This window comes from Cricetulus griseus, assembly GCF_003668045.3.
Source record: "Cricetulus griseus strain 17A/GY chromosome 1 unlocalized genomic scaffold, alternate assembly CriGri-PICRH-1.0 chr1_0, whole genome shotgun sequence".
NCBI classification, from domain to species: Eukaryota; Metazoa; Chordata; class Mammalia; order Rodentia; family Cricetidae; genus Cricetulus; species Cricetulus griseus.
Window position 1 is genome coordinate 61,821,333 of NW_023276806.1, and position 21,015 is coordinate 61,842,347.

The 21,015-nt window shown below is 43.4% G+C and overlaps 1 protein-coding gene across 5 annotated transcripts in view; it reads left to right on the forward strand.

Annotated features, from left to right (window-relative positions):
• The first annotated feature begins 6,657 nt into the window (after positions 1-6,657).
• Snx27 (sorting nexin 27) overlaps positions 6,658-21,015 on the forward strand; it is a 78,381-nt gene continuing 64,023 nt past the window's right edge. For 4 of the 5 annotated variants that reach the window (XM_027393542.2, XM_027393540.2, XM_027393543.2 and 1 more), the window contains exon 1: positions 6,658-6,977. In XM_027393542.2, coding sequence (XP_027249343.1) covers positions 6,673-6,977 — 305 coding nt within the window. In that variant the 5' untranslated portion in view covers positions 6,658-6,672. The remainder of the gene's footprint in view (positions 6,978-21,015) is intronic. The other variant, XM_035451915.1, reaches the window with a different exon arrangement.

Sequence of the window (21,015 nt, forward strand, 5' to 3'; positions counted from 1 at the left end):
GTGAGGGTAAACTGAGCTCTGAGGTAGGACGTGCTCTGCAAACAATGAATGGTCCAAGTCTGATGCTGAAGACTGCCTCCCTGACTTCCCAGACTCCACTCTGTCTGAGTACCCAACCCAAGTCTCCGACCCCTCTTAGACTTTCACTGATCTCTTTCCTCTTTGAGTCTTCCACGTGGTGGCCAGAGGGAGAATTTCTTGGGTTCTGCTGTCAGCACTCTTGGCTCACTGTATGGTCTACCTTAGTCTGTCATTTATCGTCACCCAGAGCCAAAGACTCCCAAACCTGTGCTGTGGCCCAGTGTCCAAACAATAGGTAGACAACTCCTCTTGGATCTCTCACAGGCCCCTCAAGTCCACCTGGTTCCAAGTAAACTGTCCCTCCTGCATACCTCCTCTTCCTTTTTGTGCCTCATCTTGGGGGACTGTGGACCATCACTTCCTCCCAGGCTCCAAGTCTTTCCTCTCCCATGTCTCCCTCCTTGTATTCCCCACTGCTACTGCCCTAGTTTGAATCCCATTAATTCTTCTGCATCACTGCAACTGCTTTTTAATTATCTCTCTCAATTCATTCTCCACATGTCCTGTATCGTGAACTTCCTGAAGTCCAAGTGTGATAATGTTTGTATAAGCTACTCAAGAAGCATTCAAAGACCCCCCTAAATTCTTAGGCATGAAATTCCAATTCCCAGGCACGAACAATATCCAGTCTCTGGATCCTCCCATGATCTGAGTCCTCCTGCTCTGTGCCCCCTGCCCCAGTCCTACTGAGCCGCACATTCTCACACTACACAGGTGGTCTTCTAGACCTCAACCTCCCCTACCATCATGCTGTGTGTTGTGAATTCTTCTTGTGTATAATCACATTTCTTGTATGTCCTCACCTCCAGGTGCTTGACAGATTCTACTGTCTTGTGCAGGCCTCTGTCACGTCCCTCATTGTGATTTAACTGTTAATATTGTTTTGTCTTTTGCTATCTTGACTGCTAGACTATGAGGTTTTGTTGTTGTTTGTTTGTTTTTGCTTTTTGTTTTTCAAGACAGGGTTTCTCTTTGTAACAGCTCTGGCTGTCTTGGAACTAGCTCTAAATACCAGGCTGGCCCTGAACTCACAGAGATCTGCCTGTGTCTGCCTCCTGAGTGCTGGGATTAAAGATGTGTGCCCTGGTTCTAGACTGAATATTTTAGACATTGTTTCATGTAGCCAAGGCTGGCTCTGAACTCAGTATGTAGCTGAGACTGGCCTTGAAACACTGTATCTACTTCCCCAGTGTTAGGAATACAGGTATGTACCATTGCATGGGTTTGGCAACTTATTTACACACACACACACACACACACACACACACACACACACACACACACACACACACACACTCACACACACAGCCTTTTTTTTTTTTTTTTTTTTTTTGAGACAGAGTTTCTCTGTGTAGTCCTAGCTGCTTTGGAACTCACTCTGTAGACCAGGCTGGGCTTGAATTGAGAGATCTGCCTATCTCAGTCTCCAGAGTGCTTGGAGTAAAGGTGTGCACTACCACTGCTCAGCTAAAAATATTTTCATATTACATTTATTTCTGTGTGTGTCAGTCGAGGAGAACTTGTAGAGTTGGTTCCTTGGTTAGACAGAACTCAGGCTGTTAGGCTTGGCTGTAGGCTTCTTTGCCGCATTACTATCTCTTTGGCTCAGTTTCTAATTTGTGTGATCTGATGACCTCTTCTTTCAGTTTGATCTTTCCTAAAATTAATTACGCTGTATTTGAAACAAGGTAACACCTTGGATTTGTGGTGATCCTCTTGCCTCACCTTTTTGAGTACTAGGATTACAAGTGTAATTAATTAATTAATTAGCTTTTATAAGTCAAGGTTTCTATGCCAGACTGGCCTTGAACTTGCTTTGCAGCCTAGATTATCTTGAGCCTCAGGTCCTCTGCCTCTGCTTGCGCAGTGCTGGGATTACAGATGGTATGAAAGCTGGAACCCAGGGCTTCTTGTATGCCAGGCAAACACTGTACCAACTAAGCTACATACCCTCACTGGTTTTCTGAATAGGGAACACATTCATTCTACTGAAAATTTGGAAGTTAGAATAGTGTTAATGAAAAGGAACAATGTGAAGTCTCTCTCCTACTGCCGCCCAACCCAGCTGTCCAGGCTCCCTTCCTAGCAGCAATCCATGCTATCAATTTCTTGTGAATATTTCTGAAGTTACAGAGTTATATGGTTCCTTTTCCATGTTCTACAGCCTGGATTCCATCTGGTTCTCATGTAACTTTGCACAGTCCCTGTGAGCTCATTTCACACCATGTCATAAAGAGCTTCCTAATTCCTTTTGTTTAAAATGATTCATTTTTAAGTTGCGGATGCATCATGATTTAATCAATGACTGCTGATGGGTGAAGTCCTTCTGTGTTTATGTTTGTCTTATCAGTTGATAAATAAAGCACTGTTGGCCAATAGGAAAGCAAGATAGGTGGGGCTATGAATCAAGGAGGGTTCTGGGAAATGTAGTAAAGAGGAGTCTCGATTCGATCCCAGGAAGAGAGGATAGATGCAAGTCCGGCATCCTCGGTAAGAAAAGTCCTTATAAAAATATATAGATTAGTAGTTATGGAGGCCTGGAGAGATGGCTCAGAGGTTAAGGGCACTAACTGCTCTTCCAGAGGTCCTGAGTTCAATTCCCAGCAACCACATGGTGGCTCACAACCATCTGTAATGAGATCTGGTGCCCTCTTCTGTTGTTCAGATATTCATGGAAGCAGAATGTTGTATACATAATAAATGAATAAATAAAATCTAAAAAAAGATTAGTAGTTGTGGTTGATAATTAAGACTGAGCTATTAAGTAAGAAATCCTAGTCATTGGCCAGCAGCATTGTAATTAATATATAAGACTCTGTGTGTTATTTGGGGGCGGAATGTGTCGGCGGAACTCAGGCGGCTGGTGGAAAGAGTTATCATTACAGACTGCTATTGGGCTGTTTCCTAAGTACTGTGAGAACGAACAATGGGTGTTATTTCCCAGGCGTGCGAGTGGAAATGGGTGCTGAGATGTGGTGCTGCTGCATGAGGGCAGGCGTGGCGTCATGTCTGACTACATCCTACTGGTCTTCTTGGAGTCTGTGGGTATCTCATCTACCTCTGCATCCTTCATCACTGTCCTGCAGCCTAGAACAGAATGTACACTCAATGTGTGTGTGTATATATGTATGTGTATGTTTATATATGTGTATACACACACACACACACACACACACACACACACACACACACACGGGGGGGGGGGTGTCTCATAGCCCACACTAGTCTTGAACTTGATACTTGATCTATAGTTGAGGATGATGCCCTAGAACTTCTGTTTTTCCTAAGGCCTCTTGGGAGTGTATCACATTTTGTTTATGCGTTACTGAAAATTTAAGCAGGGGCTGACATCCTAAGCCCCATTCAGCATATTTTTTTAAAGATTGATTTATTTATGTATGTATATGAGTACTCTATCTGCATGTATGCCTGCATAACAGAAGAGGGCACCAGATCTCATTACAGATGGTTGTGAGCCACCATGAGAATGATAGGAATTGAACTCAGGATCTCTGGAAGAGCAGCCAGTGCTGTTAACCTCTGAGCCATCTCTTCAGCCTCATTCAGTATATTTTTAATAAATAAAGACAACTAGTTTTTGTTTTTTTCTTAGTCAGGGTCTCACCATGTAGCCCCTGGTTGTCTTGGAACTCTCTGTTAGATCAGGCTGGACTCAGCCCACAGAGAACAGTTGGCCTCTGCTTCCTGAATGCTGGGATTAAAGGGGTGGGTTTGGCAGAAGCAACTAGTTCTTTTAGCAACATTCTTTCCCTCCAGTGTTCAATGCAAAGCAAACGATTCCTGTTCAAACAAAGTTCCATCATTATGTTGGAGCAAAACTCATCAAACATTTATTGTTTCAGTATTTGAAAACTAATCAAAAAAAGCCTGGCGGTGGTGACACACTCCTTTAATCCCAGCACTTGGAGGCAGAGGCAGTCGGATCTCTGTGAGTTCAAGGCCAGCCTGATCTACAAAGCTACACAGAGAAAACCTGTCTCGAAAAACCAGAAAAAAAAATTAATCAAGAATCTTCTTCATTAGCTTTGTTGTAAAATAAAAGTCACCTTTATTCCTTTTGTTTATAATTGAAAACATTTTTTTACCTTCATAGGCATGCTCTAACTGTAATGACTTTGTGTCTCCAATATTTTTTGAAACCTCTTAATCCGTCTATTAATTCCTCTATCACCCATAATCCCAAGAACTCTGCATAGCCCATAAACTCTTTTGGGAGGGTGTTTATTGCTTTTATAAATCACCTGCTTCTTTTGGGTTCATGATTTTTCAGTTGTGTAACTTCTCCAAGCATCTTTATTTGTCTACAAAATAGGGAAAGTGATAGTGCTATAAGTAGTTAATGAGTTGTAGATGTGCTTGGCACTTAGTAATGTTGGGAAGGAGAATTCTTGGTGCTTCTACTCATCTTCTGCTGTGTGCCAAGAATGGAGACTCCTGGCTGGTTGTTCTGGCAGAGTTATTTCTCAGAGTTGTGGGGTTGTGTTGGCATGTGGCTTTGAAAGATGAAGTAATGTATCCCTTTAGGGCAAAGAACAAATTTCCTTCCTTCCTTCCTTCCTTCCTTCTTTCCTTCCTTCCTTCCTCCCTCCCTTCCTCTCTTTCTCCCTCCCTCCCTCCCTTCCTTCCTTTCCTTTTTGTTTTTTTTTTCAAGATAGGGTTTCCATTTTTAGCCCAGTTGGTCCTGAACTAGCCCTGCAGACCAGGCTGGCCTTGAACTCGGAAATCCTCCTGCCTCTACCTCTCCTGTGCTGGGATTATGACTAGCCACTAGTTGATGTCTGTGATTCATTGCACTCTTAAATTGCTCATTCATCTATATATTCATCTTGGGCGAGGACCCAGCAACCAAGTGATAAATCTTGAATCCAGTTCCCTATTTCCATCCATTAGGAAACGGAACCTTAGTGTGGCCAAAGTCAGCAATTATGTAACATGATCTAAAGCTCAGTTACTTTTGCACAACTTTCTTTTTATGTATTGCAACTTCAATAAACTATATAAGGAAAACAACAGCCTTTGTGATTTAGAACTGGATATTAGAATAGTCAATAATTTCAATTCAGCCATAGTTTTGAAGTTGCCTTTATTTCATTTCTCCCAAGGGAAGTCTTTGAAAACACAGCAGTTGACGTTTTGGCCACGTGCCAAAACACAAACTTAATGATGTTCAGAGTGCCTAGTCACAGCAAGTAAGAAGAGTAAGCACAGAAAAAATGAGAATAGCAATCTGAGCAATTACCACTTCAGTCCGGTGTTTGATTTTAGCCTTCTGATAAGGTCACATGTTAATCTGTTACTGTTTAGTAGATGTTGTAGAACACACAAGATTCTACAAATCAAAGACAAAGGAAAGTTGATTAGCTTCAGCATGTTAGTTCTTACCCACCAAGCACCATGCAAGAGCTCTGTCGGGGTGTTCTGTGTAGCACAGGCTGGTTGAAGAAATAAGGCACTCCAAGATGAAATTTTAAGGCCTATGTGGCAGCAGGAAGGTCCAGCCTCTCTGATGGTCAGAACCCTCAACAGCTGTACAAAGACATATTTATTGTTATACAAAGTATTTCTTCATACCGAGGTCCCTATAATGTAGTTTATATGTCTTACTAAAGGAGAGCAGCACATGCCCCCATGACTTTAGTCCTTTATTATGTATGGTTTGCAATACACATTAACACTAGTCTTGGTCACTCTAGTATTGTGACCAAAGTCTTGGGATGGCTGTAATGCTCCTTCAGTAAAACAGTTCTACAAATCATGGAAAGCAATTATTGTTTTCCACAAGGATTCTTCTTTTTTTTTTTAATTTCAAGACAGGGTGTTTCTGTATAGCTTTGTAGACCAGGCTGGCCTTGAACTCGCCTGCCTCTGCCTCCTGAGGGCTCCGATTAAAGATGTGTACCACCTCGGCCTGGCCTCCACAAGGATTCTTCAAGGTCAAGTCACTTCTAGAAAACAGCTGTTCATTCTAATGTCTACCTCAGATACAGTGACTCTGCTCAATTCCTACAACACAGCTCAGATGAATGCTGTTCCCTTAAGGGATCAGCGTCTAAGGCACCCAACTTGGAAATGTTGCCATTCTGTAGAAAGGAATAAAGCCATGTGGTTTTAATCCCAGCAATTGGGAGTCAGAGGCAGGAGGATCTTCGAGTTCGAGGCCAGACTGGTCTACGGAGTGAGTTCCAGGACAGCCAAGGCTATATATGGAAACCCTGTCTCGAAAAACAAAAACAAAAACAAAACAAAACAAAATCTGCTCACCACCCCACCAAGGAAACCACTACCAGCGCTCGAAACCCAATAAACCACAACTCCCAGAAGGCTTTGTTCCCGTATGCGTCATGTACCCCCCCAGCGCACCGAACTACATCTCCCAGGAAGCCCCACAGCGCCCAACCGTCAGCTTCCCCCGCCCCTGCTCCCCTTTCCCCCCCGCAGCGCGGTGGCGGTCTAGCTCCAGCGGTCGGCGGAGCGGGCGCGCGCCGGGGTCGCGCGGCTGCCGAAGGGGGCGGGCGCGTGCAGGAGGAGTAGAGGCGTAGGGGGGCGGGGGACGGCTCGCTTGCTCGCAAGATGGCGGACGAGGACGGGGAAGGGATTCACCCCTCAGCCCCTCACCGGAATGGAGGCGGCGGCGGGGGGTCTGGGCTCCACTGCGCCGGGAACGGCGGCGGGGGAGGCGGCGGCCCGCGGGTCGTGCGCATCGTCAAGTCCGAGTCCGGCTACGGCTTCAACGTGCGGGGCCAAGTGAGCGAGGGCGGGCAACTGCGGAGCATCAACGGGGAGCTGTACGCGCCGCTGCAGCATGTGAGCGCCGTGCTGCCCGGGGGGGCGGCCGACCGGGCCGGGGTGCGCAAGGGGGACCGCATCCTGGAGGTGTGAGTATCGCGGCCGCCACTCCCCGTCCCTCCACCCTTCGCCTGTTCTGGCCCTGTCACCCAGGCCGCACCTCCCCCAGCTCGCGAGCTTGCCGCGACCCTCGCCCCCGGCGGGCCTTCGCGGCTCGGCTCGGCGCCTTCTGCTTTCCTGGTGTCTCCAGTTTGTGTCCTTGTCCCACCATCTCAGTGGTCTCTCCGCTGTCCTCATGCCTTTGGCTGTCCCCAACCCCTTGCCTTCTCCTATGGCATGCCGCTTTCTGCTCCTTACTGACGGAGTCTCCTTTTCGACCCAGCCAGTACTGTGTCCTCCCCAAGTTCTCATTTTTAGCATCATAGTTTCCTGGTCTCTGCCACTCCCCTCGGACCCTGTGGATTGTCCCTTCTACCCTTAGACCCAGTAGGACCTGTGGTCAGTTCCTTTTCTTCTGGTGGCATGATCTCTTCCCCCACCTTAACCCTCCCCCCTCCTTTTTTCCTTAGTTACTCCCCCGTTATGGGAAAGCACACCGACATTTTTGTATCCACTGCTTGGCCTTTTCTCCCCTCTTCTTTGTAGTCAAACCACCTTATCATCGCTTGCGTTTTGCGGGGGAGGGGTTGACACTAGTTTTTCTTCTCATCCTGATATTGCAACCTGATTTTCAATCAGGTTTCTCCATGGCCACATTCCTCTGAGTGCGCCCTTTTCTGGCTCCCTGTCTTCCCACGTGCACCACTCCTTACACTTTGAGTGCGGTTTGTGGTAGTGCTTTCCTAGCTTCTTACGTCCCCCCACCCCCCCTCCCGCAATCGCCGTAGGTCTTTGCCTTCTCCATTTTGCTCCTGTTCTGTGCTGTTGCGATCCTACACGTTATCTTAGTTGTTCCTCTAGGTAGCTTTCCCTTCTCTTTTTAAGGCCCGTTCTGCGCGTGCAACCCACCTTCTGCTGCAGTGTCTTCCTTCATCATACTCCTTCAGCCCACTTGTCACCACCACATCCCTTAAAGCTCCCAGGATGTTGCCTTGGCAGTTTGAACACGGACCTCTGCCCTAAGCTGTGTTGTGCTTGTGATTTTGTACTTTGTACTAAATGTGTGTAGTTGTTGTTGGTTGACTTGTTGGTGCTGTATGCACTCATTGTCTCCATTTTCCTTCAATCCCAGTATTTCTCTGCTTACTGCATTTATATTGTGTGCCCCCGACACCCACACACAACACACAGGCTCTCTCCATGATGGGATTTTCCAGCATAAGTCTTTCCTTTTTTGTTCTTAAATTTTAATTATTTAACTTAATTTATATGCATTGGCATCCCCTGGAACTGGAGCTACACAGACAGTTGTGAGCTGCCATGTGGGTGCTGGGAATTGAACCAAGGTCCTCTGGAAGAACAGCCCGTGCTCTTAGCCACTGGGCTATCTCTCCAGTCCCAAGTTTTTCTTTTTAAACATTTCATTTTAATTCTGATTTCCACAGCTGCCTGTTTTCACAGACTTGCCTAAGGTCTGTAGTTACTGTATGTTGAGAGTCTGTCCTTGTAGAGGCATCCTTGTTCTTAATTTTTGTACCCATTACTCTTACTCTGTGGAATCATTTATTCTGCTTCTTCATCTTTCCACTCCCAAGAAAGAGTAGCTCACTAATGCATGTGTTTGGAGATGTTGGATATTCCCTCTGACCTTTCTGGAAATAGATGCTTGCTTTTTTCGTTATTTTATATTACAGACTATTTTCTAATATTCTCTGGCAGTATATTCTTAGTCTTTGTGGGGAGCATTAAAATACTGAATGCAATAATGACTTTTGATGCCTTGTACCTGAGTACATAGGTATTTATTTTCTAGATAACTCAAATGGTTTCTTTTGTTAGAAACTTTTAGAATTATTTGGCTTTTCCTTTGGAGATTTTTAACTTTGATTCACTTTTATTTTTAGATTTAAAATATATAAAGTTATAAGTGTATTAAAGTTGTAGGTCATTTGCTCTGTAGGGTCCAAAACAATGACTACAGCTAGTGTCATCTACCGGAGTGTATAAACCAAGTTACCGGAGTGTATAAACCAACAGACATAGTTGGTGGCTTTTTGCCTTTATGGTAGTCTGCAGCAGAGAGCCCAGCTGTAAACTAGTCATTGTAGGGAAGATAGGAGTGGTCCTGTGGATCCCTGTAATGGGGCTTGCCTTAGGCTGTATTCCAGGTCAGGAGCCTATAGTAGAAGCTAGTGTATTTAGTACTGTCCTTGGTGAGAGTAGTTTTGTCATTTTAGGTGGCAGGGGAAAGAAACACTGCATAGAAAAATTCTCTTTGAAAGGTTGATGATGATAGAAAATCTTCATGGTATTGCTTTTGTACCCTTCCAGCTGTTTGTGTTCTGATTTCCAAATTCTTTGAAATTTCTATGGTAGTGTTGTAGAAGTAGTAGTAGTTAACAGTTCTAAGCTAGTTAATAACTTCTGAGACCTCAGGATCTCCCCCCCCCCCCTTTAGAATATCAAGTAAGAGGAGAAAAATCAGCTACCAATGTAACTTTAGAGGTTTATTTATTTATTTGAGGCAGGGTCTCATGTAGCCCAGGCTGGCCTCAAACTCACTATGTAGCTTAGGAAGACCTTGAACATGTGGTGGTCCTGCCTCCACCTCCTGAGTGCTGGGATTACAGCCACTTCATTGGGTTCATGTGGTGCTGGGGATGGAACCCAGGGATGTAGGGCTTCAAGTTTGGTAGGCAGGCACTCTACCAACTCAACTATATTCCCAGCATGGTCTTCCAAACTTGTCTTCTTACTCAAGTTCCTAAGTCAACCTCTCAGTTGTCCCTGGATGAAATATCAAGTGGTGGGGTCTGAGTTAGACATAGATGGATTATTACTGTGTAGCTTTATGATTGCACACAAGCACAGGATGGTGACTGGACCTTGATATTTGAGGTTTGGGATTTCTCCCTATGTTTAAACTCTTTTCTCTATATACAGCTTTTACTCCAGTTTTCATGTTGCAGTTCAAAGCTGGTAGAGGCGTGAAAGAACAGTAACTGAGATCTAAGTGAGTACAACTTGGACATTAGTAAGAGGATCCATTTCTTTGTGCTGCTCCTAAAGTCTGCTTACCAAGGCTCATTGAATCCTAGGATAATTGTCAACTGGAGCCAGTATTGGCTCACTTTTCTACTCTTTTCCTTTTGAGGCTGACTAGATTGTGACTGGTTTGAGAGTCGTATTGCAGGGTTTGGTACTACAGTATGAAGAAGCCCTCTGGGCTGCAGATTTTCTACAGATTGAACGTTTTCTTGACTAACAATGCTATAATTTTTCCCAGTGTAATGTGTACTATGAGTCTTCCTTTTGATGTGTATGTACCTCGAGGCCAGTATATAAAAGATGCTTTCAATAAATAGAACTAAAGTAAATATATCTTTGTACTAATTATACGGTATGTGATGTAACTGACTTCAGGTTAATTTCTGTAAGATTAAGATCGGTCTGAGGACACATGATTGATTTCTTGAGAGTTGCCTTTAGGAGAGTTTGGGTGTGCAGTGGATATGGATATGGAACTGCCTATGTTTGTTGGCTTTTTTTGGCCCAGTACTGGGATTTTTGTGTGTGTGAAAAAAAAAAAAAAAAACAAAAAAACTTTAAGGAGTTGGGACAAATCCTCCTGTCTTCACCTCCTATCTCTCCAGGGGGTGGCTGGGCTTACAGACATTTTCTCCAGTGCACCCAACTTTGAGGTGGGTTACAGGAATTGGACTCAGGTGGTCAGCCTTGCACGGCACACACTTTTACCTGCCAAACCTGCTCTGGGGAGTGTGAGTTAAGCATGGACCCTTAGGGTTGGCTTGTAAGCATTCAAAATCGTGATATATATATTATATATATATATATATATATATATGATAGTCATAGAATATATGTTTTCCTCCTTAATAGCTATCCGATAGTATACCCATCAACTTTTCCTTGTTAAGGTTAAAGCATAAGAAAAATTATGTTGTATATGACAGTTTGTTTACTGAGGGTTATTTTTTGTTAGCTTTCATGTGAATGTTTGAAAATCATTGGACAAAGAGTTTGATGCAGTATTTTTTACGGTTGAGTGAGTCATGAGACATTGACTGTTAAGTATCTTAAGAGACTTTAAAAAAATTGACTGATTCCTTTTTACTCAGATTTTCCAGGTAGACTTGGATAATAATGCTTGAAATGATTGTTGAGCAAAGGGAATGATTATGGCAAAGTTCTCACACTTTGGTATGCATAGGAATCATTCTGTGTGCTAGTCAGAAACACAGGTTTGCCAGGTACACTCTGATGACTGTGATTCAGTGTCTTGCCTCCTTTGCCTGGTATAGGGAATGTAACTCCCGTGCTGAGCTACATTCTCAGAACAACATGGTAATTGTGGACTGATCTAGACCATTCTCAGCTCATGTGCTTCGTCATTATGGTTACAATGGGAGTCACTATCTAGGAGTTGGCTAACAAATGGTGATCTATCTGTTAAGGGCCTGAACTCTAGACTAAGGGAAGTCAGCTCCTCACCAAGTAGTCTGTCCAGTAGTACCTACTTCCGTGGGTCTTGCTGTCGTTCTGAACAGTTAAGAGACAGATCAAATGATACCGTAAATCATTGTGTCATCCATCCTGCAGTATCTGTGGTGTATTACAGTTTTCAGTGCAGTGTGGATGCATTTGAACTTCAAGACAGCCTCTTGTAGGGAGGTTGAAAGCTCCTCAGGGCAGGGACTGTGTTAACTGTTAATGTGTAGTGGTACCTTGGTTTTCTTCAGTGAGTATTTGCTAGATGGATGGATAGGAGTAAAATTATCCCTGTTTTGTGAGGAGAAAGAGTGCTGCATTGAGGGACAACCAGAATTAAATCCAGGTCTTAAGATTCCCACTTTTTAACTTTGTTTTGGTTATTGACTTAATAGTCAACTTCTTTAATTTTTATTCTTTGGAATATACAATGTATCTTGACCATATCTACCCCAGTTCCTTCCGACTCTACTTAGGATCCCCATGACATCTCCTTCCCAACTTCATGTCCTTCTATAATTAACTAATTACATAATTTAAATTTTTAAAATTTTTATATGAATTGGTGTTTCACCTGCATGCATGTCTGTGTGAGGGTGTTAGTTCCCCTAGAACTAGAGTTACAGTTTTGAGCTGCCATGTGAGTACTGGGGATTGAACGTGGGTCCTTTGGAAGAACAGCCAGTGCTCTTAACTACTGAGCCATCTTTCCAGCCCCCCAAAACTGTTTTTAACCCTCACAGTCCAGTTAGTGCTGTCCGCATGGATGTAGGTTATCCGCTAGAGCACTGGAGAACCTCCCAGTGGCCCAGTGGTGGTTCCTCCCCCACAGCCATCAATTGCCTATAATTCTATAGCTGGGGGGGAGGTCTCTGGATAGTTCACTATTCTTGATGGTAATTGGTCACTTAAAATCAAGTTAAATTCTTATAAAAGCAGATAGCAGTTGAGCTTTGTTTCTATTTGTAAAATGTGACTTACGTTTTTATTTATCCTATATCTCATGTTGTTAATTCGGGTGAGAGGCTGGGGCTAAAGCAAGCTTTTGTGCCCTTGCTATTGCTGGTTTTTCTGTTACCAGCAAAGGGAACATGACAGTCATACTTGTTACTTCAAAATTACTTTTTGTCTCATGTAGTGAGGTTGCAAACAAATAATAGTAAACTTGAAAATGATACTACCTTCCCTCAGAAATCACTTGCATGGATTGCTGTGCTCAGGAAAAGAACTTTCAGGGGATAGTGGCACACGCCTTTATTTAATCTCAGTACTTGGGAGGCAGAGGCAGGTGAATCTTGAGTTCCAGGACTGCCAGGGTTATATATCGAAACCCCATCTAACCCACCCACCCTCCCTGAAAAGAGAGAGACCTTGATTAGTAGCATAAGGGCAAGTTTTTAATTTGTGGTGAACAGTTGTCTTTTCAGCCATCACTAACTACTAATAATTAATTTTAGTTTGTTTTAGGTGAAGGCTTTAATGCCATGCTCTCATGGATAAGTATTTTAGAAGCTAAGCCTCAGTGGGAATAATTCTTATGAAATGGTAGATAAGCAGAGAGAGTTAACTGACAAGCAGACATTTTGATTTATGATCACAGCAGAGTGCTTTCAGAACAGGGTCTGTGGTAAGATTATTCATTCAATGATGGCATTACTGACAGAGACTTGTGGTAGTGTAACCTAGAGCCATCTAGGTTCATTCTATTCAATTGGCAAAGGATAATCTTTAGGCATTGTTAAAAACTTCAAAAACCTACAAGGAGGCTTGTATTCCTAGTACACAGAGGGCTGAGGTAGGTGGATCTTGAGTTTGAGACCAGCCTATGTTATTTGTCTCAGCTAAACAAAACAAACAACCAAAAAAAATAAGACTCCCCCAACAAAATAAATCAAAACAGAAAAACCAGAATTGCAACTCAAAAAAAGGAATACTTTCTGCTTTATAACTCAGTGACACACAAACCAACACTAACAACAAGTGTCAATCAAACCACCCAAAGTGTCACCAAAACTATTTGCTGTTTGGTTTTCTGTGGAGTGATCAAGTTTTTATTTATTTATTTATTTATTTATTTAGCAATGTCTCAAACATTTTCATTTCTTAGTAATGTGCATATGCATGACTGCATGCACACTCTTGTATGGGTATTCATGTGTGTGGAGATGAGAAGATGACTTTCAAGTCCACTTTCTCTCCTTCCACCTTATGTGGATTCTGGGGATAGAACTCAGAACAGACTTTCCAGGCAAGGGTATTTCCCAGTGAGCCATCATCTTGCCAGCCCACTATTCACTGCTAGGGTTTTATTTGTTTGAGTGCTTGTTGGGTCATGTCTATACAGAAAACACTGATTTGTTCATCCTGAGGATGCAGGTGGTCCACCACCCTTAAGCTTATCTCCAGTTCTAAACACAATGATTTAGACATATTTATTTTATTTTATTTTATTAGTTCAAATTAGGAACAAGCTTGCTTCAGATGTCAATCCCTTCTCCTTTTCCCTCTCCTTCCCCCCAACATCCCACTTGCCCCTAGCTATCCCCCCTCCACTCCCCAGGCAGGGTAAGGCCCTCAAAAGGGGCTCCCCAAAGTCTACCACATCATCCTGGGCCAGGCCTAGGCCCTTCCCCATGTCCAGTAGACATATATTTTTTTTTTTTCTTATGTTGGCCCACTTCATGCCAACAGGTTCCACGGTTAGCTACAAAGTGTATGTCAAGTATCACTAGGTTTGTGTATCAGTAGCCTGGCTCTCTGTCCTCTAGAAGCTTGCTTTGCAGTGGGGGAGGTACTAAAAAGAGTTTGTTCTGTAAGAAAGTAATGGAAGTGAATGAGAAACATTGTGGGAATTTAGAGGAAAGAGTGGATGTGCTTAAGATTGTTAAGGGTTAGAGAGTTCATTGGAGGCTTTTATATAGTTAAAAAATGTGTGTTGTGAGCATGTGGCAATCACAGTGCCTGTGTGTAGGTAAGAGGACAATTTTGTCAGGATGGCTTTCTGGGATTGAACTTTGGGTGTTAGACTTCTGAGGCGAGTGTGTTTTCCCACTGAGTCTTCACACTGGCTCCTACCTAAGGCTTTTAAGTTGAGCGTGAAGAACAAGTATAATTTCAGCAGTCGAGAAAGGAAGGGTTTCGTAGGCTGAGGGTTTATGGGAGGAAGATGGAAGAAGTTTTAAGGATAGCAAGGGTCCTTAAATCGACTTTTGCAGTCTGGTGCCTTAGAAACTGGAAGGAAGGTTAAAATGAAATACAAAAAGGCTTTGAAAGTAGTGCCAACAAGTTGGGTCACCTCCTCTCTCCCCAGGGTTTCTCTATGTAGCCCTGGCAGTCCTGGAACTCACTCCATAGACTCAGGGATTTGCCTGCCTCTGCTGGGATTAAAGGTGTTCACTACCACTGCCTGGCTAATAAATTCGGATTTGTTCTTACGATCTAAGAATACAGTTGTATATGTTTGATCCTATAGTTTCCTGCAAATTTTGCTTTTATTTGGTTGAATACATTCCCATGGCTAGAGAGGAAAAATTGCTATTAGAATTAAAAGAATTTCAGACCATTTTTTCTCTTGGACTGTCTTGTACTGTCTAAAGAGGGGAACGGAGAACAGGAAGCACTGACGCAGAGCGCCAGGAGCAGCTGATGAGGGGCTGCTGTCTTTCGTTTGTTTCCTCACTTTCCTGCCCTGGCCAAGGCAGCTTCTGAAATGTCTGTTTCCTGTCACCTTACGTTGTAAATGAATGTGCTTATGCGTATCACTGCATTTTTAGCATTCTCATCTTCATGTGTTGCAGGACCCTGCCTATGACACCTGGTTTTAGCTATGCTTTTCTCTGTCTCTGACTGCAAGATGCCACCTGGAATTTAAATCTTTCCTGTTGGCATTGCTGGACAGATGGCTCAGCGGTTAGAGCAGAAACTTCTTTCCCACAGGGCCAGAGTTCAGTTCCCAGCACCCACATGGCCCCACACAGCCATCTCTAACTCCAGCTCCAGGGGATCTGATATCTGCGTCTGGCTTCTGGGCACCTGTGTTGGCTCTCATTTGTGTGATTACAGAGACCTACATAAAAATAAATCTGAAATCTTTGGTTTTGGTATAGCTTGTTGGGAGTTGAGGTGACTAAAGATGAGAAAATTGATGTTACTGAAGTGTATTCCTAACATCTGTTTTCAACGTGAAAAGGGTGAACTTCTTCTGTGTCAGGCATGTGACGAGTACTTCAGTTTTGTGACATGCTCTTAGTTAAATGTCAGGTAGTGTGCACAGCATTTTACTACCACCTCTGCCAGCCAGGTAAGGTCCCCTTACTGGAGATGTAGCTGTCATTGAGTATTGAGTTGCTGAATGAGGCGTTGTGTTTTGAGTGTCCTTATGTTCGTCCTCCAGTGAACTTCTCTTACTGTGGAAATGTTCTGTGTTGTTTGGGACAGTAGTCCAGGCTGGCCTCAGCTTACTATTTACTGAAGTTCATCTTGAACTCTTGATCCTCCACTTGGATCCCATGTATTGCTACATGCAGCTTTGTGTTATTAGGGTGCTCAAGCTGACCTCAAATTTGCTGTGTATCGAGGTTGCCTGTCCTTAATGTTCTCCCTTCTCTACTACTGAGTGTCAGGATTCAGGCATGAACCAGCATACCTAATGGAGAAACCTATGTGGTTTTTTGTTTTGTTTTGTTTTTTGAGACAGTGTTTCTCTGAATAGTCCTGGCTCTCCTGACACTCGCTCTGTAGACCAGGCTGGCCTCTAACTCAGAGATCTGCCTGCCTCTGCCTCCCAAGTGCTGGGATTAAAGGCTTGTGCCACCACCACCCAGCTAAGAAACATCTTTTTAAAAATGTTTTGGTTTGCTTAATCTATATAAAACTTGTTTTTGTTTTGTGTTAGAGTTGGACTCAGGGTATATGCATGCCAAAACACTCATCATTCTTTTTTTTAAATCTTTCTTTTTATTTACTCTTTGTGTCTTTCACATTATGCCTCCTGATCCCACCCATCTCCCCCAAATAAAATAGAATAAAATTTTAGAGAAAAAAGGAAGAAAGAGAAAAAATTTCATCACAGAAGCCGCAATGTGATGTAGTGAGTCAGGCAGTAAATCCCTTTATCCATACATTTTACACGCAGGCGTTCATCACAAAGAATCTTTACCCATACATTTTACATGCAGGCGTTCATCACAAAGAATCTTTACCCATACATTTTACATGCAGGCGTTCATCACAAAGAATCTTTACCCATACATTTTACACGCAGGCGTTCATCACAAAGAATCTTTATCCATACATTTTACATGCCGGCGTTCATCACAAAGAATCTTTGGTCCGGTTCAAGGCTCTGCTACACCATCAACGCTGGGCCCTCACTGGGATTCTTCCTGGACCTCCTGTAGCTCCTCCTCCCCAAAATGGGGTGGATGTTGGGGTGAACCAACATATAACCCTGGTTCTGGGCCTGGGTAGTTGCAAGGTTGGTCAGACCACCAGCTCTCCCCTGTCTTCACTACCAGGGTGAGCTCTCCTGCATTGCCCTGGCTAGTTCATCCTTTGCTTTGATGAGCAAGGGGAGGGGCCAGTTCTCCCACTTTCTCGTCTTCGGGGTTGGTTCTTCCACACCTACACCTTCAGAGCCAGCTCTACTGTGTTGCCCAGGAGTGGTGTATGATGCTGCCGTTGATGAGGGGCAGGAACAGTTCTCAGGGCCAGCTATTTCACTGGCCTCAGGCATTAATGGGGGGGCATTCCTTCCCCACCCTCACCCCTGTCCCTGCCAATGCCACCACATGACAGATGAGTAATGGGGGACAGCTCTTCCATGCTCACAACTTCCTGCTGACTCACGCATATCTCTGCCAATAAAATCAGCTCTACTATGCTGCCCAAGTGAGGTGCAGGGTCCACTTTCCCGAGTGCTGCACCTGGTAAGAGAGAGGGTCAGCTCCCTTGCCTACCACAGGTGGCAGGGTCAAGGGGGGCATCTTTCCCTTGTCCTCACCACCACCTGGCAAATGAAGGGTGTGGCCAATTAACCCACTCGTCATCTGCAACTCTCCAGTAGGATCAGCTCTACTGTAAAGCACTCATTCTGTTGAAATGTACCCTCAACTTTATTTGTGTGTCAGACCCCAGATCAAGACAGGACTAATAGATCTATGAATTCTATGGACTCCATTCACAAGTGATTGCTTACTTCCCTTTGGAAAAGTACAGAGCTATCTGTAGGAGTTAGCTGCTTGCATGGATACTCTCCAGCTGCTTTCAGGCTCATTGTTACAGAACTGTTCAATGAAATAATAAGGAAATTGCTCCTCTACAGCAAAAGTTTATTAAGTTGGTGTCTGTGCAGGTTTTAGTTAGTGTCTTCTTTAAATTGGGAGATGGACTAAATATTTGGAGATTGTGGAAGATGTGATAAACTTGGAAAGTTTGGAAATGCATTTGTTTTGCTAGTTTACTCACAAATTTTGCAAGGTATTGAATATACTATGAGGGTTATTGTATATATTTACATATGTATATTAAAAGATGCTATTTAGTTGCAAGAGCAGTAAGCCATTAGGGCTGGAGAGATGGCTTAGTGTTAAAACACTTGCTGCTCTTGGAGAAGGGTACAAGTTCAATTTCCAGCACCCACACTGCATGATCTCACAACTGTCTGTAACTCAAGCTCCAGGGTATCCAGAGCCCTCTTCTATACTTGGTGGACACACACGTACACACACACCTAGAGACAACCATCTGTAAATCAAGCTCTAGGGGATCCATAGCCCTCTTCTATATTTTGTGGACGTACATGCACACATACTAACAAGCACATAAATCTTCAAATCAGGTAAGGTGGCATATCCCATTAATCCTGGAACTCAGGAGGCAGAGGCAAGTGGATCTTTGTGAATTTGAGGCCAGCCTGGTCTACATAGCAAGTTTTAGGACATCCAGAGTTACATAGAGAGACCCTCATACCACTAAGCCATGTCTTCAGTCCCTGGAATTTTATATTCTAGTGGGAGTGAAATGAGTGAGTTTAGTTTTATTATTGATAACAAATTTTGGCTTCACAGGTAATTGCCAAACTATTTCTGAATAGCTTGGTTATATTTGTATTGTCTGAAAAATATCTTAAAGCCTTATACTTATTTTCTTGAGTGACAGATTGATTCATTTTTCCAGAAATATATCTGCCTGAATGGATTGCATTTGTAAAGTGATTGCCTCATAATTACAGATTTAAGGCACTTTTCATTCTTTCCTAAGCAATAAATCCCTGTTTGTTCTGCTGGAGGTGTTAGGTTGGAGGGCAGGTGAGCTCTCTGTCCTTTCCTTGCCTCAGGCAGGTGCTTTGGGAGAACAGCTGAAGGTAAAGTGAAAGTGTGGGTAGCACACACTTCTTGTCCAGTTTGGGAGTGGCAGGTGCTGACCACACAGTTGCCAGGGCCACTTTTTACTGTTGCTAAAATCCTCTTGGCCCAGTGTCAGTTTTTCTGCATGGGTACTTTTTTGTTGTTTTTGTTTTGTTTTGTATTAGAGACAGAGCCTCTCTACTCCTGGTTGTCCTGGAACTCACTGTATAGACCAGGCTGGCCTTGAGCTCACAGATGCCTGTGCCTTCCAAGTACTGGGATTACAGGCCTGTGTTACCACCCACCAGCTTATTTTCTTAATTGTCTTCTACAGAGGTGTTTTTAATTTTAGGTAAGTTTAGCTTGCAGTGTTTTTTTTTTTTTTTTTTTTTTTTTTTTTTTTTTTTCATTTGTAGAACATGTCTTTAGTTGGATCTGTAGTCTCATCTTCAAACACCAGATCACATAGATTTTTCAACTTTTTTTTTGAAGTTTTATATTTTTTTGGAGACAAGGCCTTATTCTGTATTTGAGGCAGGTTGTCTTAGTTAGGGTTTCTATGAGAAGAGACATTGTGACCACAGCAACTCTTATAAAGGAAAACATTTAATTGTGGTGGCTAGCTCACAGTTCAGAGATTTAGTCCATTGTCATCATGGTGGGAAACAAGACAGCATGCAGGCAGACATTGTTCTGGAGAAGGAACTGAGAGTTCCGGTATCTTGACTCACAGGCAACAGGAAGTAGTCTGAGACACTGGGTATGGCTTGGGCATATATGAGACCTCAGAGTCTGTCTCCACAGTGACACACGTATCCAATAAGGCCATACTTATTCCAACAAAGTCACAACTACTTATAGTGCTACTCCCTTTGGGGGCCTTTTTCTTTCAAACTACCACAGTGGTCTTGAACTTGCTATGTAGACCAGAATAGCCTTGAAATCAGGATCCTGCTGCCTCAGTTTCCTGAGTGCTAGGATTCCAGCAATGTTCCCTCCCTGCAACTAAATTATCAACCTTACAGTACTTATTTATTTATTTATTTTATTTGGACAGTACTGGGGACCTAAACCAAGGGCATTGTGTATTGATAGATAAACTCCCTACCATTGACTCATAACCTTTGTCTATATATAGTACAGTTTTTCAAGAATTTGTTGATTCAATTGTGCGTGTACACTTGTGTGTGCATATGTGTGTGCATGTGGAGGCTAGAGGACAACTTTGAGTCTCAGCCTTAGAAACACTGTCACAAGCTGGGAAAGGTGGACCAATGGTTAAAGCTCTTGCCACAAAAGCAAGAGGACTAGAGTTCAGATTCCCAGAATCCACAGAAATATCACATGGGTATGGGGCTCACCTGTAACAGCCTTGGAAACTGGAGGCAGAAGGATACGTGAGCAAGTTGGCTAGCCAGACTAGAGTATTGGTGATCTCTGAGTTTGACTGAGAAACTGCTTCAAAAAGAAAAGGTGACTGTCTTTTAAGAAAGATTCCTGACATCAACCTGAGGCCTCCACATGCATATGCATACACAATTGAGCATGTCTGTACTCTCACACATGAAAAAATGATGTTTATTTCCTTTGAGACATTGTGTCTCATTGCTCTAAAGCTTACAGATTAGACTGGACTGGCTAGCCTCAAGCCTAAAGGATCTTCCTGTTTCTATCTCCCTACTACAAATATTATAATTCGGTTAAATTTTGCTCATGTGTCTGCTCTTTGATCTGGAACTCACTATGTAGACCAAGCTAGGCTTGATCTCACAGAAACTCATTGCCTCTTGAGTGCTGTAATTAAAGGCATGTGCCACCACACCTGGGGTGCCTGTGTGTGTGTGTGTGTGTGTGTGTGTGTGTGTGTGTGTGTGTGTGTGTGTGTGTTTCTGGTGTGTTTTGGGAATCTAACTCAGATCTTCATGCTTGTAAGACAAGCACTTACTGACCAAGATAATTTCTGGGCATTAGTTCTTTTTTTTTTTTAATTCTTTTTAACATGTATTTATTTGTGTGGGGTGTGTGGGGTGGGGTGGGGTGGGGTGGGGGGTATATACACTGTGCATGCCACAGTGAGCATGTGGAGATCTGAGGACAGTTTTTAGGAGCTGGTTGTTTTCTTCCACCATGTTGGTTCAGGTCGTCAGGCCTTACAGCAAGTGCCTTTACCTGC